This window comes from Hyla sarda, chromosome 1, assembly GCF_029499605.1.
Source record: "Hyla sarda isolate aHylSar1 chromosome 1, aHylSar1.hap1, whole genome shotgun sequence".
NCBI lineage: Eukaryota > Metazoa > Chordata > Amphibia > Anura > Hylidae > Hyla > Hyla sarda.
The window spans coordinates 306,098,033-306,114,361 of NC_079189.1; the positions used below are offsets into that span (position 1 = coordinate 306,098,033).

Sequence of the window (16,329 nt, forward strand, 5' to 3'; positions counted from 1 at the left end):
GGTGACAGGAATGTTAACAGTTTTTCTTTGCCAAAGGACAGTGAATTGCAACTGATTCTAAAAAAAAATAATCACATTCAGGACATCAGACATAGACTCTGTTAAGAGTATACGTTGAAAGCTTTTTTCTAGGGACAGTGAATTGCAACTTAATCTAAAAGATTGCATACAGGGCATCAGACATAGCCTTAAAAGTACAGGTTGAAAGCTTTTTTTCTAGGAAATACATTTAAGTTCAACTCCCACATAAAATCAGGCTAATAAACTAGACACACAGCATACAAGCAGGAATTGGAATGGAATGTTTTAATGAAATTTAAACGGCCAAGATATTAACAGGGCTTAAAAAGTACTTCTATGGAAAACTGCATTGTTGAACCACATGTAAAACAAGAAAAGGTGGATAAGGCAAATGCTGTTTATTTTTACCAACATACATATTATTTACCTTATTCATATTTTTAGTAAAGTCTGAACACTAGTACAATGCCTTTCTTTTAACTTTTTTTTAAACAGTTAAAAAAAAAAAGAAAAAAAGTTTCCTGCTCTGTCAACAGACACATACATTATGTCATACTGTTCACATTACTTAAGTCACAGAATTTTTAACGTGTTCACACTACACACAAAGATAGATGAAGAGAAATTCCTGCACATGTCTTATACAGGTGTATGCGGTAACAGTCTTCCATTACCATAGGATGAAGAATACTGTATGTGCTTGCTGTCATGTTACAATGTATCCTGAGACTATATTTAGAGCAAAATAAGCTTAAAGTGGTTTATGAGTTAAAAAAAACACAATCTTTCCTGTTCTAAATACAGCTATGGGCTTGTCCTTTGGGGGGGGGGGGGGGGGGGAGGACTCCACTTTATCTCAATTGACTTGAATGGGGATAGGTTGCTACACCAACCACAAACTATTGGCAGAAGTGGCACTGTTTCTGTAAGAAGACAGCTTTATTTTTTTAAACTCATACATCCCCCTCTTAAGAAAGGAAGATTTTAGGAACAAGTATGTTTATATGAATAAGATAAACATTGAAAACTATAACTAGAGACATTATATTTATTAGCAGAAATCCAGTGCAGAACACAGAAAACATGTTCTTCCACAGTCCCTCCTAAGGTTAACCTGTACTTATTTGCTTCTTCAATAGCATTAAGATCAGAGCCTTGAGTTCTGTAAACCATGAAGTGTCCTGGTCATGTTCAAAACTTATTTAAGAAGCAATTTCGTCCAATAACAAATACTATTAGTCTTGTTTTTTGCCTTCCTCCACGGTTTGCTTTGTGTCTTTCAGAAAGTAGGCTGGGTTTTGAATACATCGGTAAGCCAGTAGTTGCATCCCCAAGGTGTACAAAACATTTAGTATCATGAACTCCCACCATGATTCTTCAGGGACACGATAAGTATATGGCGTTCGATGGTAGATTGAAGATCCAATGTGTGCAAACTGAGACTGTGAAGAGAAAATTTTAGATGAATAATTTCTACATTTCCATTGTGTTTGTTGAGTACTGGGTGTAAAATTATTTTCTTAAGCAAGTTAATTGGGGGACAAAGAAACATTAGCTATAGGTCACTGCTAGAGATGAGCGAACTTACAGTAAATTCGATTTGTCACGAACGTCTCGGCTCGGCAGCTGATGACTTTTCATGCGTAAATTAGTTCAGCCTTCAGGTGCTCCGGTGGGCTGGAAAAGGTGGATACATTCCTAGGAAAGAGTCTCCTAGGACTGTATCCACCTTTTCCAGCCCACTGGAGCACCGGAAAGCTGAACTAATTTATGCAGGAAAAGTCATCAACTGCCGAGCCGAGAAGTTCATGACGAATCGAATTTACTGTAAGTTCGCTCATCTCTAGTCACTGCCACTAGGAGGCTGACACTAAGCAAAGAGGAATGATGGCTCCCTCAACTAAACTATACCTTTCCTGCAGGCACTGAGTTTGAACAGTATGTGTACAAGCAGTAAATGAAACAGAATTTTGAAAAATAACTGAATTCTAAAGGTAAAAACATCAGGATCCAAAAAAAGAAAAATGGTCTAAATAAGAAAACTAAACAAAAAAAACATGGATGGGGCCTGTTTTCCCAAATCAACTTGATGTGAAAAGGATTTTACATGGGTACACAGGCATCTTGGGATGTCCCAAAGCAGTTACCAGGGGAAGCAACAACAAAGCAATGGTATTTGCCTTATCCACCATGGTCTGCAATACCATACAACCAAGAGAAGCAAGTGGTTTTGTAAATGCTTACAACCTATAAAACTTGATAATGGTGTGAAGGTGAAGGCCTTAAAGGGGTACTACTCCCCTTCTTATGCCCTATCCTTTGGACCCCCCCCCCCCCCAAGAGTGACTCCCCAATGTTCTAACAATTTTTTTTCAGAACGTTGGGTTTGAGCAGCCGTGGTCGTGACATCTCGCCCCTCCAATCATGTCTATGGGACGTGGTTTGGCGGCTGTGGTTGCTCGTCACGCCCCCTCCCATAGACATGAATGGAGGGGATGTGGCGTGACATCACAACCACGGCTGCCTGAACCTAGCGGCCGGACCCCTGCGATGAGACATCTTATCCCCTATCCTTTGGATAGGGGATAAGATGTCCAGGAGCGGAGTACCCCATTCAAGGCACACAATCAACGAAGCCTCCCTCTTATCTGGTAGAATGTGAAATTATACAGAAAAGGGTTCATTACTCTTATCATAGTATGCCCTGCCAATGGCAAACAAACAATCGTAGCCTTGGACCCTCTGGAACAATAAAAAGGGAATACAAAATGCATTAAAGGTGTTGAGAGGAAAAAAGATCCATGTTGCCTAAACATAATTGAGCACTGCGGGGCTAATCAACTTCATCTGATGATGTAGGAGTGTGTCCAGCCTTCTCCAGCTCTGTTTTCACCAGTGCTCTGTGATCATAACAAGAATCCAACTATAACTGTATTTTTAGCAAGAATGACTACGGCATTTGAATACTGAAGTTAGTCCATGCGTTTATTCATAAAAGGAGCTGCTTTAGCACGGGAGGTGGTGGAATAACGCAACGACAACCATTTCTCAGCGGCTGCTGCGAGATGTCGGATCGCAGGGAGTCCGGCATTCTTGGTGAAACTACAGTTATAATTGAGATTGTGTAGAGGATGTACTGTAGGATGGGATGGAGATGGATAGAAAGAGTGCAAGCTGGAACGAGAAAATCACCTTGGAGAGGAAAAACAAGAATGCAAAAATCATTACTTTGTCCTGTTGAAGGATCAGGAAAGGAAAGCAATCAGACATGGTTGCCAGTTTAGATACCCTCCAGATTGAGATTGCCACACGGAAGGCCACTTCCTAAGTCAGAAGAGCAAAATCTTCTGCATATGTATGCATCCTTTATGTCCACCAAAGAGAGAAGTGCCTCTCTTGTCTTGCCTTGAAAGTGGATCATGATTTGAGACACTCCATGCGGAAGTGAAGGATGTGATCCTAGAAAACTGATCTGTTTTTTTTGGGTACCACAGAATGTTGGTATAAAAAGATCAAAACCTTTAATCTGGTGGTAAGGGAATGGTCACCCCTTTAAAGGATAGCTCCCACCATCCCTTTTTTCTTTTTTCTGTCTCTGCCTATTGCCCATCTATCCCTAACCCCCTACCTGCCTTTAGTTTTTTTTTTTACATATTAAAAATGCCTTTTGTCTGCCTGGTAGTGTGCTCACTACAAGGCAGACTTCCCCAGCAGGCACGACGTCACTGATGCCTGCTGGGGGGGGTACATTTCCGCCCTTAGTTCACCTATACAGGGTGCCTCCAACTGTTTCCCCACTACAACTCCCAGCTTGCCCTGACATCTATTGGCTGTCAGGACATGCTGGGAGTTGTATTGGGGAAACAACTGGAGGCATACTGTATTGGTGAACACCGTATCTGTGATGGCCGCACATCCCGCTCCCTGCCGCACAGCCCGCAACCCCCCCGGCCCCGTAACAGCGCTCCACTCAACCCACTTCCCCCGCCCCCCGTAGTTCACCCATTCAGTGTACCCCCTCCCCGCTGCCAAGCCCGCAACCCGCCCCGCCGCTCAACCCGTGCCGCTCAACCCACTCCCCCTCCCCACCCCCCTTAGTTCACCTATTCAGTGTCCCTCCAGCTGTTTCCCCACTACAACTCCCAGCTTGCCCTGATATCTATTGGCTGTCAGGGTATGCTGGGAATTGTAGTGGTGAAACTGTAGGCATACTGTACAGGTGAACACGCAACTCCCCCGGCATAATATTTTACCTTGTCCCCCGGAGCCGGGGCCGGCGTGCGAGGCCAGGGAGCCTGCGTGTATCCTCTTCCTTCAAAGCGCTCGCTCCCGCCTGTCTGATTGACAGGTAGGGAGCGAGAGCAGCCTGACTGAATTTGGACCGATGCCCGGCCGGGATCGGTCCTAATTCAAGCGTGACATAACGCCAGGCTGCAGCCGGCCACTAGGAGGGAGACCCCTAGGTGCCGGTTTTTAAATGGAAATTAAACAATTTTAATGGGAAAAAAAATAATAAGAATATATTAGAGATAAGTTGTAGTACATAAGTACTACAACATATCAAAAAAAAAAATTTGGTGACAGTGCACATTTAAATAAACTTCAATGCCTGAAAAAAAGGTGGAGCTTTGGATGGAAAACTGAAAGAAGCAATTGGGAGAAATGCTGTAAAATCCAATACTGTAGTATAAAGAGCCTATCTCACAGATCAGGGTTTTAGATATGGGGAAAGCCTGAAATTATGAAGAGTATGGAGTTTGATTACCACCCAAGCAAATGGATGGAAGCCTTCCCTTTAGGTTGAAGTGGTCCTGTCAGTGACCTGTTTGGAAAACCGAGGACAAGGACACAAGGAGGATGAGGCTTGAAAATGCTTTGGTCCTGTCTGGGTAGGATGCCTAGGGGAGCGAGGGTTTGTAAAGCTGCAAAAGCATCTGCTCCAGGTCTGAGGTAAATGAGGGCTCTTGTCATCTGTTTATATATAGTGTTAAAGAAATCAATGAATTTCTTCCATATTGCCTGAGTTTAATATCAAGTTGATGTTTAAAGTACAATGAAAGATTAAAATTTTGCTTTATCATGGAAATTTTGCTTACAAATGTACAACACCCAGAACGAATTGCCCCCCACCATGCCCAGCGATCCCAATATGGAGTCAAGATAAGAAGACCATACGACGTGGATGTGTTATCTGTGGATTGGATGAAACATCACTATGGACAATTTACACTATAAAGACAGTGCTGTTATCTGATGGTGGGCCCCAGCAGAATTGTGACAAAATGCTACATGTATGCAACTGCATTGAAAACTTGCTTAATTAACTTCTTAATAATAATCTCTTTAATTTGTTCCAGCCGTTTCACATTGCCTTTATCTTCTACAATAGTCTCATCCAAACAAGTTACAAAAACATGGCAAACTGCAAAAAAAGTAGAGCTGTCAAAGACTGCTTAGAAGTTGTGTCTGCCAAACAGCACTTGAGCCAAGGCAATTTGCGGGTGGTTACGGTGGGATATGGGTTACTGAGGCATGGCATATAGGTCTCCTTGTGTCTAATGAAGACTTACAAAAGGCATGAGTTGGGATAACAGGGCTTGTGCAATTTTTTTTCCCAACCCTTCTAAATGATAACATGTTGAACTTTGCAAGCCCTTTCATATGTAGCCTCTGCTTACGCATACAGATGTAAAATGTGGCTCAGTTCTGACTATTCCTACTCATGGGAAGAGCTGGCAATAGAGGGGACTGAAATAAGGGATTGGTATTTGTCTTGGCTAGACAAAAAAATATAGGATCTACTGATTGCAACTAGACAACTAGGGGTTAATTTAGGGACATGACTCGAACCATAAGGAGTAGGTGACTGTGCAGTAAGATCTCTCATTCTAGGATCATATTACCAGGGAGGGAGGGGGAGGTTGTGCGCTGGAGTTGTGTGATACAGTTACAGTGGTCCCCCGACATACGGTGACCCAGACATACGATGGTATGTTGAAGGCAGGCAGCATAAACATACGATGCTTCTGTGTCTCGGGGCAATTGTAAAAACGGCTATCCGGCAGCACTGACTGCTTCAGCTACCGCCGGATAGCCATTTAATGTGCCCCATGTGCCCCACTCAATGATACTCACATGTCCCCGCCGCTCCGGCCCATCATTGCTGCTGCCGCAGCCCTGCGCCGTCGCTCTCTCCGTCATCCTCATACTACGGCGACGTAGTGATATGGCATCAGAGGAGCAGTGTACTGACCGGCCGGAGCGGCAGGGACACGTGAGTATGAATCCCTCAACATACGATAGTTTCAACAAACGATTGTTCACCTGGAACCAATTACCATCGTATCTTGAGGGACCTCTGTATACACATATGTACATTACTCTCATGTATTGCTCTATAGAGCTCTATCACCAGAATTGGGAGTTGGCAGACCGGAGGCGAAATAGAATATAGTGGAAGGGGGTGTGGCCAATCGGAGCTGCAGGGTGTGACATCCCCACAACTGGCTCCTAGTCACTCCCCACAGTGCTGACTGGTTCTGCCCCCTTTCAATATATTCTATTAAGCCTCATGCTCAGCAGGCATTAATAGACTACAGTGAAGGGCTTAAGGCCAAGAGGCAGTGTGGGGAGTGACTGGGAAGTAGTTACTGGTGAGTCACAACCCCTACCCCCTCCTTTTTAGATTGAGAACCGAAGAATCGGTTCACGAATCGGTTAATTTCAGTGAGTCACTTGAAATGAACCGATTCACTTCAGTGATCCGGCCTTTCCATCACTACTGGGCATATTCTGATTGAAAAAGGTAAAACCTTACATACGTACTTAGAGTGACAAAGTGGTGAAAGGAAAAGACCCTGCATGCTTAATTTAGAGAGTGTTCCAAACTGCTCCAATATACCTGTCCTTCATACTGCTCAAATTGGAAATCCACTCAGACCTGCAGTCTCCTATACCTTGGGGAGACCACCCAGCATCTAGGAGACTGCATTATTAGACACAAGTCTACAATCAGGTGTAATAATTTGTTTTTGCCCATACCACATCTTATAAAAAGGGGGCGCAATATTCAACTGAAATGCCACATTGTTGATACATTTCTCTATTGGGTCTTTTTGATTCACAAGCTAGGTACACTGTAACCAAAAGGCACAAATTGTGATTACGAATTGACACAATTAACTTATTAACCCCTTAAGGACCAATGACGTTCCACAACGTCATGGCCTTTTCCGGTCTCTGCTGCTCGCCGGGCAGAGATCGGAACCGGGTGCCTGCTGAAATCCTTCAGCATGCATCCAGGGCAAACGCCGAGGGGGGCCATGTAGGCCCCCCATGTCGGCGATCGCCGCAAATCGCAAGGGAAATCGCCCTTGCGATCTGCGGCGATACCGGGCTGATCGGGTCTCTGGGACCCGACCACCCGGTAATTTTGCATGATCCCGGCTGTCACAGACAGCCAGGACCATGCTGGAGCCTAGGAGCGAGGTGGCAAGCCTGCCACCTCCTCCGATCCCCTGCGATCCGTCGGTTAACTAACCGACCAATCGCATGAGGGGGGGCGGTTACTTCCTCCCGGCCCCTTGAAGTCCGGAGAGGACGGGAGGAAGACCGGAGGACGCGGTGGGGGACGGGGGAGTGCTGGGGACCGGCCCCGGTACTTACCTCGTCCCTGAAGACCCGGATCCAGACGGCAGCAGCGGCGACAGGTGAGTTGATCTTCAGCCGCGGTCGGGCCCTTTACAGCAATGCACGTCGCCGTAAAGCGACATGCATTGCTGTAATGGGACCCTGTATACTACAACTCCCAGCATGCCCAGACAGCCCTTGGCGTCTGGGCATGCTGGGAGTTGTAATTTTGCAACATCTGGAGGTCCACAGTTTGGAGACCACTGTGCCCTTCCAGATGTTGCAAAACTACACATCCTCAGCATGCCCTTACTGTCCAGGCATGCTGGGAGTTGTAGTTCTGTAACATCTGGCCCTTCAGATGTTGCAGAACTACAACTCCCAGCATGCCTGGACAGTTTTGGCATACTGGGAGTTGTAGTTTTGCAACATCTCGGAGGGCACAGATTGGGAACCACTGTATTAGTGGTCTGCAAACTGTAGTCCTCCAGATGTTGCAAAACTACAACTCCAAGCATGCTGGGAGTTGTAGTTCGGCAACATCTGGCTCTAAAGATGTTGCCGAACTACTACTCCCAGCATGCCTGAGAATGTTTGGGAGTTGTGGTTTTGCAACATCTGGAGGCACACTGGTTGGGAAACATTGTCTGTTTCCTAACTCAGTGTTTCCCAACCCGTGTGCCTCCAGCTGTTGCAAAACTAGAACTACCAGCATGCACTGATGGACTGTGCATGCTGGGAGTTGTGGTTTTGCAACAGCTGGAGGTCCCCCCCCCCTGTGAATGTACAGGGTATATTCACATGGGCAGGGGGCTTACAGTGAGTATCAGGCTGCAAGTTTACGATGCAGCAAATTTTGCGAGGCAGCTAAAACTCGCTGTAACCCCCCGCCCGTGTGACTGTACCCTAAAAACACTACACTACACTACCACAAAATAAAATAAAAAGTAAAAAAAACACTACATATACACATACCCCTACACAGCCCCCCTCCCCTCCCCAATAAAAATGAAAGCGTCTGATACGCCACTGTTTCCAAAATGGAGCCTCCAGCTGTTGCAAAACAACAACTCCCAGTATTGCCGGACAGCCGTTGACTGTCCAGGCATGCTGGGAGTTTTGCAACAGCTGGAGGCACCCTGTTTGGGAATCACTGGTGTAGAATACCCCTATGTCCACCCTTATGCAAATCCCTAATTCAGGCCTCAAATGCGCATGGCGCTCTCACTTTGGAGCCCTGTCGTATTTCATGCAACAGTTTAGGGTCACATATGGCGTATCGCCGTGCTCGGGAGAAATTGCCTAACAAATTTTGGGGGGCTTTTTCTCCTTTCACCCCTTATGAAAAGGTGAAGTTGGGGTCTACACCAGCATGTTAGTGTAAAAGAAATTTTTTTTTACACTAACATGCTGGTGTTGCCCCATACTTTTCATTTTGACAAGAGGTAAAAGGGAAAAACGCCCCCCAGAATTTGTAATGCAATTTTTCCCAACTACAGAGATACCCCATATATGGGCGCAAAGTGCTCTGGGGGCGCACAACAAGGCCCAGAAGGGAGAGTGCGCCATGTACATTTGAGGTGATTTGCATAGGGCTGGCTGATTGTTACAGCGGTTTTGACAAACGCAAAAAAAAAACAAACCCACATGTGACCCCATTTCGGAAACTACACCCCTTACGGAATGTAATGAGGGGTGCAGTGAGAATTTACCCCCCACTGGTGTCTGACAGATCTTTGGAACAGTGGGCTGTGCAAATTAAAGATTTTGTACAGCCCACTGTTCCAAAGATCTGACAGACACCAGTGGGGGGTAAATGCTCACTGTACCCCTTGTTACGTTCCTTCTTTTTTTTTACGTATGCAAAAGTCGTGAAACCCCTGTGGGGTATAAAGGCTCACTTTATTCCTTGTTACGTTCCTCAAGGGGTCTAGTTTCCAAAATGGTATGCCATGTGGGTATTTTTTGCTGTCCTGGCACCATAGGGGCTTCCTAAATGCGACATGCCCCCGAGCAAAATTTGCTCTTAAAAAGCCAAATATGACTCCTTCTCTTCTGAGCATTGTAGTTTGCCCGTAGTGCACTTCAGGTCAACTTATGGGGTACCTCCATACTCAGAAGAGATGGGGTTACAAATTTTGGGGGGTATTTTCTGCTATTAACCCTTGAATAAATGTGAAATTTGGGGGGAAACACACATTTTAGTGACATTTTTTAAACATTTTTTTTACATATGTAAAAGTCGTGAAACACCTGTGGGGTATTAAGGCTCACTTTATTGCTTGTTATGTTCCTCAAGGGGTCTAGTTTCCAAAATGGTATGCCATGTGGGTATTTTTTCCTGTTCTGGCACCATAGGGGCTTCCTAAATGCAACATGCCCCCCAAAAACCATTTCAGAAAAACGTACTCTCCAAAATCCCCTCGTCGCTCCTTCGCTTCTGAGCCCTCTACTGCGCCCGCCGAACAATTTACATAGACATATGAGGTATGTGCTTACTCGAGAGAAATTGGGCTACAAATATAAGTATACATTTTCTCCTTTTACCCCTTGTAAAAATTCAAAAATTGGGTCTACAAGAACATGCAAGTGTAAAAAATGAAGATTGTGAATTTTCTCCTTCACTTTGCTGCTATTCCTGTGAAACACCTAAAGGGTTAAAACGCTGACTGAATGTCATTTTTAATACTTTTGGGGGGTGCAGTTTTTATAATGGGGTCATTTATGGGGTATTTCTGAGATGAAGACCCTTCAAATCCACTTCAAACCTGAACTGGTCCCTGAAAAATTGTGATTTTGGAAATTTTGTGAAAAATTGGAAAATTGCTGCTGGACTTTGAAGCCCTCTGGTGTCTTCCAAAAGTAAAAACTCGAAAATTTTATGATGCAAACATAAAGTGGACATATTGTATATGTGAATAAAAAAAATTATTTGGAATATCCATTTTCCTTACAAGCAGAGAGCTTCAAAGTTCGAAAAATGCAAAATTTTCAATTTTTTCATCAAATTTTTGAATTTTTCGCCAAGAAATGATGCATGTATCGACAAAATTTTACCAATAACATAAAGTAGAATATGTCACAAAAAAAAACAATCTCGGAATCAGAATGATGGGTAAAAGCGTCTTAGAGTTATTAATGCTTAAAGTGACAGTGGTCAGATGTTCAAAAAACGCTCTGGTCCTAAGGTGTAAAATGGCCTGGTCCTTAAGGGGTTAAGGACCGAGCCCTTTTTCACCTTAAGGACCGGAGCGTTTTTTGCACATCTGACCACTGTCACTTTAAACATTTATAACTCTGGAATGCTTTTAGTTATCATTCTGATTCCGAGATTGTTTTTTCGTGACATATTCTACTTTAACGTAGTGATAAAATTTTATGGTAACTTGCATCCTTTCTTGGTGAAAAATCCCCAAATTTGATGAAAAAAATGAAAATTTTGCATTTTTCTAACTTTGAAGCTCTCTGCTTGTAAGGAAAATGGATATTCAAAATAATTTTTTTTGGGGTTCACATATACAATATGTCTACTTTATGTTTGCATCATAAAATTTATGAGTTTTTACTTTTGGAAGACACCAGAGGGCTTCAAAGTTCAGCAGCAATTTTGAAATTTTTCACAAAATTTTCAAACTCGCTATTTTTCATGGACCAGTTCAGGTTTGAAGTGGATTTGAAGGGTCTTCATATTAGAAATACCCCATAAAAGACCCCATTATAAAAACTACACCCCCCAAAGTATTCAAAATGACATTCAGTAAGTGTATTAACCCTTTAGGTGTTTCACAGGAATAGCAGCAAAGTGAAGGAGAAAATTCAAAATCTTCATTTTTTACACTCGCATGTTCTTGTAGACCCAATTTTTGAATACAGAAATGTAGGTGCACTACTGTGGTAGATGTATACAATGTCATTGGCTAATCCCTCAACACTGATGTTAAAATTGAGACATTCGCCAGTGTATCCTTATATGAAGGACACACCAGAGCCCGCACACCAACGCCAAGGTTTCTCAGATGGCACGGGACCTAACGCTAACCTACCTGTGCGTAATAAGCAAAAACCAGGGGCCAGTGGGCAATTACAGCAGCACTAGGTCGACATGTAGCCTGCTCCCAGTTCCCTCCAGCGTGACTAAGCACACATACAATGGAAGGGGGAAGAGAGGCTACAAGCCCCACCCAAGTTGGCTGATATAGGTGCATGGCCTCGCAGGTGCAACCCTAATGCTGCCTGGAAAATGTTCAAGGCGCATTAACATATGGAGTTTACACACCTCCACGTATAAATTTACAAACAACAACAAAAAACGTGGTCTCAAATGGCTGGAGGTGCTCAACCCCAAATGCAGTTGTGCATATATACTGGGGGAGCAGATCCTGCCCTTGTAGTCCGTTGCTAGGGGCGATCCCCAGCATAAAAATGCATACAATGGAGGATGCCTGCAGCGGACTACAAGTGCCACAATAGAATCCTACACCAGATAAACGGTGTGGATGTGTAATTTTTGAATTTTTGCAAGGGGTAAAAAGGAGAACATTTTTACTTGTATTTGAAACCCAATTTCTCTCGAGTAAGGACATACCTCATATGTCTATGTTAATTGTTCAGCGGGCGCAGTAGAGGGCTCAGAAGGGAAGGAGCGACAAATGTTTTTTGGGGGGCATGTCACCTTTAGGAAGCCCCTATGGTGCCAGGACAGCAAAAAAAAAAACACATGGCATACCATTTTGGAAACTAGACCCCTCAGGGAACGTAACAAGGGGTAAAGTGAACCTTAATACCCCACAGGTGTTTCACGACTTTTGCATATGTAAAAAAAAGAATTTTTTTTTACCTAAAATGCTTGGTTTCCCAAAAATTTTACATTTTTAAAAAGGGTAATAGCAGAAAATACCCCCCAAAATTTTAAACCCAATTTCTCCCGATTCAGAAAACACCCCATATGGGGGTGAAAAGTGCTCTGCTGGCGCACTACAGGTGTCAGAAGAGAAGGAGTCACATTTGGCTTTTTGAAAGCAAATTTTGCTCTGGGGGCATGCCGCATTTAGGAAGCCCCTATGGTGCCAGAACAGCAAAAAAAAAAACACATGGCATACCATTTTGGAAACTAGACCCCTCGGGGAACGTAACAAGGGGTAATGTGAACCTTAATACCCTACAGGTGTTTCACGACTTTTGCATATGTGAAAAAAAATTTTTTTTTTTTACCTAAAATGCTTGGTTTCCCAAAATTTTTACATTTTTAAAAAGGGTAATAGCAGAAAACACCCCCCAAAATTTGAAGCCCAATTTCTCCCGATTCAGAAAACACCCCATATGGGGGTGAAAAGTGCTCTGCTGGCGCACTACAGGTCTCAGAAGAGAAGGAGTCACATTTGGCTTTTTGAAAGCAAATTTTGCTCTGGGGGCATGCATTTAGGAAGCCCCTATGGTGCCAGGACAGCAAAAAAAAAAAAACACATGGCATACCATTTTGGAAACTAGATCCCTCGGGGAACGTAACAAGGGGTTAAGTGAACCTTTATACCCCACAGGTGTTTCATGACTTTTTTTTAAAAAGGGTAATAGCAGAAAATACCCCCCAAAATTTGAAGCCCAATTTCTCCCGAGTATGGCGATACCCCATATGTGGCCCTAAACTGTTGCTTTGAAATACGACAGGGCTCCAAAGTGAGAGCGCCATGCGCATTTGAGGCCTAAATTAGGGATTGCATAGGGGTGGACATAGGGGAATTCTACGCCAGTGATTCCCAAACAGGGGGCCTCCAGCTGTTGTAAAACTCCCAGCATGCCTAGACAGTCAGTGGCTATCTGGCAATACTGGGAGTAGTTGTTTTGCAACAGCTGGAGGCTCCGTTTTGGAAACAGTGGCGTACAGACGTTTTTCATTTTTATTGGGGAGGGGGGCTGTGTAGGGGTATGTGTATATGTAGTGTTTTTTACTTTTTATTTTGTGTTAGTGTAGTGTTTTTAGGGTACAGTCGCACGGGCAGGGGGGTTCACAGTAGTTTCTCGCTGGCAGCTTGAGCTGCAGCAGAAAATTTGCCGCAGCTCAAACTTGCAGCCGGATACTTACTGTAATCCTCCGCCCATGTGAGTGTACCCTGTACGTTCACATTGGGGGGGGGGGGGGGGGGGGGGGAACATCCAGCTGTTGCAAAACTACAACTCCCAGCATGTACGGTCTATCAGTGCATGCTGGGAGTTGTAGTTTTGCAACAGCTGGAGACACACAGGTTGTGAAACACCGAGTTTGGTAACAAACTCAGTGTTTTGCAACCAGTGTGCCTTCAGCTGTTGCAAAAGCTACAACCCCCAGTATGTACGGACAGCGGAAGGGCATGCTGGGTCTTGTAGTTATGCAACAGCCGGAGGCATACTACATTGGCTGGGGATGCTGGGGATTGTAGTTATGCAACAGCTGGAGACACACTGGTTTGCTACTTAACTCAGTGTGCCTTCAACTGTTGCAAAACTACAACTCTCAGCAGTCACCGACAGCCAACGGGCATGCTGGGAGTTGTAGTTATGCAACCACCAGATGCACCACTACAACTCCCAGCATGCACTTTAGCTGATTGTGCAAGCTGGGAGTTGTAGTTATACAACAGCTGAAGGTACACTTTTCCATAGAAAGAATGTGCCTCCAGCTGTTGCAAAACTACAAGACCCAGCATGCCCATAAGGGCATGCTGGGAGTTGTGGTGGTCTGCCTCCTGCTGTTGCATAACTACAGCTCCCAGCATGCCCTTGTTGCATGCTGGGAGCTGTTGCTAAGCAACAGCAGGAGGCTGTCACTCACCCCCTGCTGCTGCTTCACGATGCCGCCGCACAGGTCAGTCCCTCACCGCCGCCGCCGCTCCTGGGGCCCCGATCCCAACAGGGACACCGGGGATCGGGGTCCCCAGCACCCGGGGTCTTCTGCCCGCACCCGCTCACATCCTCCGGAAGAGGGGCGGAGCGGGTAGCGGGAGTGACACCCGCAGCAGGCGCCCTGATTGGTCGGCCGGTAATCCGGCCGACGAATCAGGGCGATCGTGAGGTGGCACCAGTGCCACCTCACCCCTGCAGGCTCTGGCTGTTCGGGGCCGTCTCTGACGGCCCCGATCAGCCAGTAATTCTGGGTCATCGGGTCACTGAAGACCCGATTGACCCGGAATCCGAAGCAGATCGCTGGACTGAATTGTCCAGCCATCTGCGGCAATCGCCGACATGGGGGGACATAATGACCCCCTGGGCGATATGCCGGGATGCCTGCTGAACGATTTCAGCAGGCATCCGGCCCCGGCTCCCCTCCGGCTAGCGATGGGGGCCGGAAATGCTCAGGGCGTATCCATACGCCCTCGGTCCTTAAGGACTTTGAAACGGGGGCGTATGGATACGCCCTATGTCCTTAACCCCTTAACGACGCAGGACGTATATTTACGTCCTGCGCCGGCTCCCGCGATATGAAGCGGGATCGCGCCGCGATCCCGCATCATATCGCGTCGGTCCCGGCGCTAATCAACGGCCGGGACCCGCGGCTAATATCACACATCGCCGATCGCGGCGATGTGCGGTATTAACCCTTTAGAAGCGGCGGTCAAAGCTGACCGCCGCTTCTAAAGTGAAAGTGAAAGTGACCCGGCTGCTCAGTCGGGCTGTTCGGGACCGCCGCGGTGAAATCGCGGCGTCCCGAACAGCTGATCGGACACCGGGAGGGCTCTTACCTGCCTCCCCGGTGTCCGATCGACGAATGACTGCTCCGTGCCTGAGATCCAGGCAGGAGCAGTCAAGCGCCGATAATGCTGATCACAGGCGTGTTAATGCACGCCAGTGATCAGCATTAGAGATCAGTGTGTGCAGTGTTATAGGTCCCTATGGGACCTATAACACTGCAAAAAAAATGTAGAAAAAAAGTGTTAATAAAGGTCATTTAACCCCTTCCCTAATAAAAGTTTGAATCACCCCCCTTTTCCCATAAAAAAAATAAAACAGTGTAAAAAAAATTAAAAATAAACATATGTGGTATCGCCGCGTGCGTAAATGTCCGAACTATAAAAATATATCATTAATTAAGCCGTACGGTCAATGGCGTACGCGCAAAAAAAATCCAAAGTCCAAAAAAGCGTATTTTGGTCACTTTTTATATCATTAAAAAATGAATAAAAAGTGATCAAAAAGTCCGATCAAAACAAAAATCATACCGATAAAAACTTCAGATCACGGCGCAAAAAATGAGTCCTCATACCACCCCATACGTGGAAAAATAAAAAAGTTATAGGGGTCAGAAGATGACATTTTTAAACGTATAAATTTTCCTGCATGTAGTTATGATTTTTTCCAGAAGTGCGACAAAATCAAACCTATATAAGTAGGGTATCATTTTAACCGTATGGACCTACAGAATAATGATAAGGTGTAATTTTTACCGAAATATGCACTGCGTAGAAACGAAAGCCCCCAAAAGTTACAAAATGGCGTATTTTTTTCGATTTTGTCGCACAATGATTTTTTTTTCCGTTTCGCCGTGCATTTTTGGGTAAAATGACTAATGTCACTGCAAAGTAGAATTGGCGACGCAAAAAATAAGCCATAATATGGATTTTTAGGTGGAAAATTAAAAGGGTTATGATTTTTAAAAGGTAAGGAGGAAAAAACGAAAGTGCAAAAACGGAAAAACCCTGAGTCCTTAAG

The 16,329-nt window shown here is 45.0% G+C and overlaps 1 protein-coding gene across 3 annotated transcripts in view; it reads right to left on the bottom strand.

Moving 5' to 3' along the window:
• Positions 1–272: 272 nt before the first annotated feature.
• Positions 273–16,329, bottom strand: part of TM6SF2 (transmembrane 6 superfamily member 2) — an 86,811-nt gene continuing 70,754 nt past the window's right edge. For 2 of the 3 annotated variants that reach the window (XM_056518208.1, XM_056518209.1), the window contains one exon: positions 273–1,463. In XM_056518208.1, the coding sequence (XP_056374183.1) occupies positions 1,257–1,463 (207 nt within the window). In that variant the 3' untranslated portion in view covers positions 273–1,256. The remainder of the gene's footprint in view (positions 1,464–16,329) is intronic. The other variant, XR_008843554.1, reaches the window with a different exon arrangement.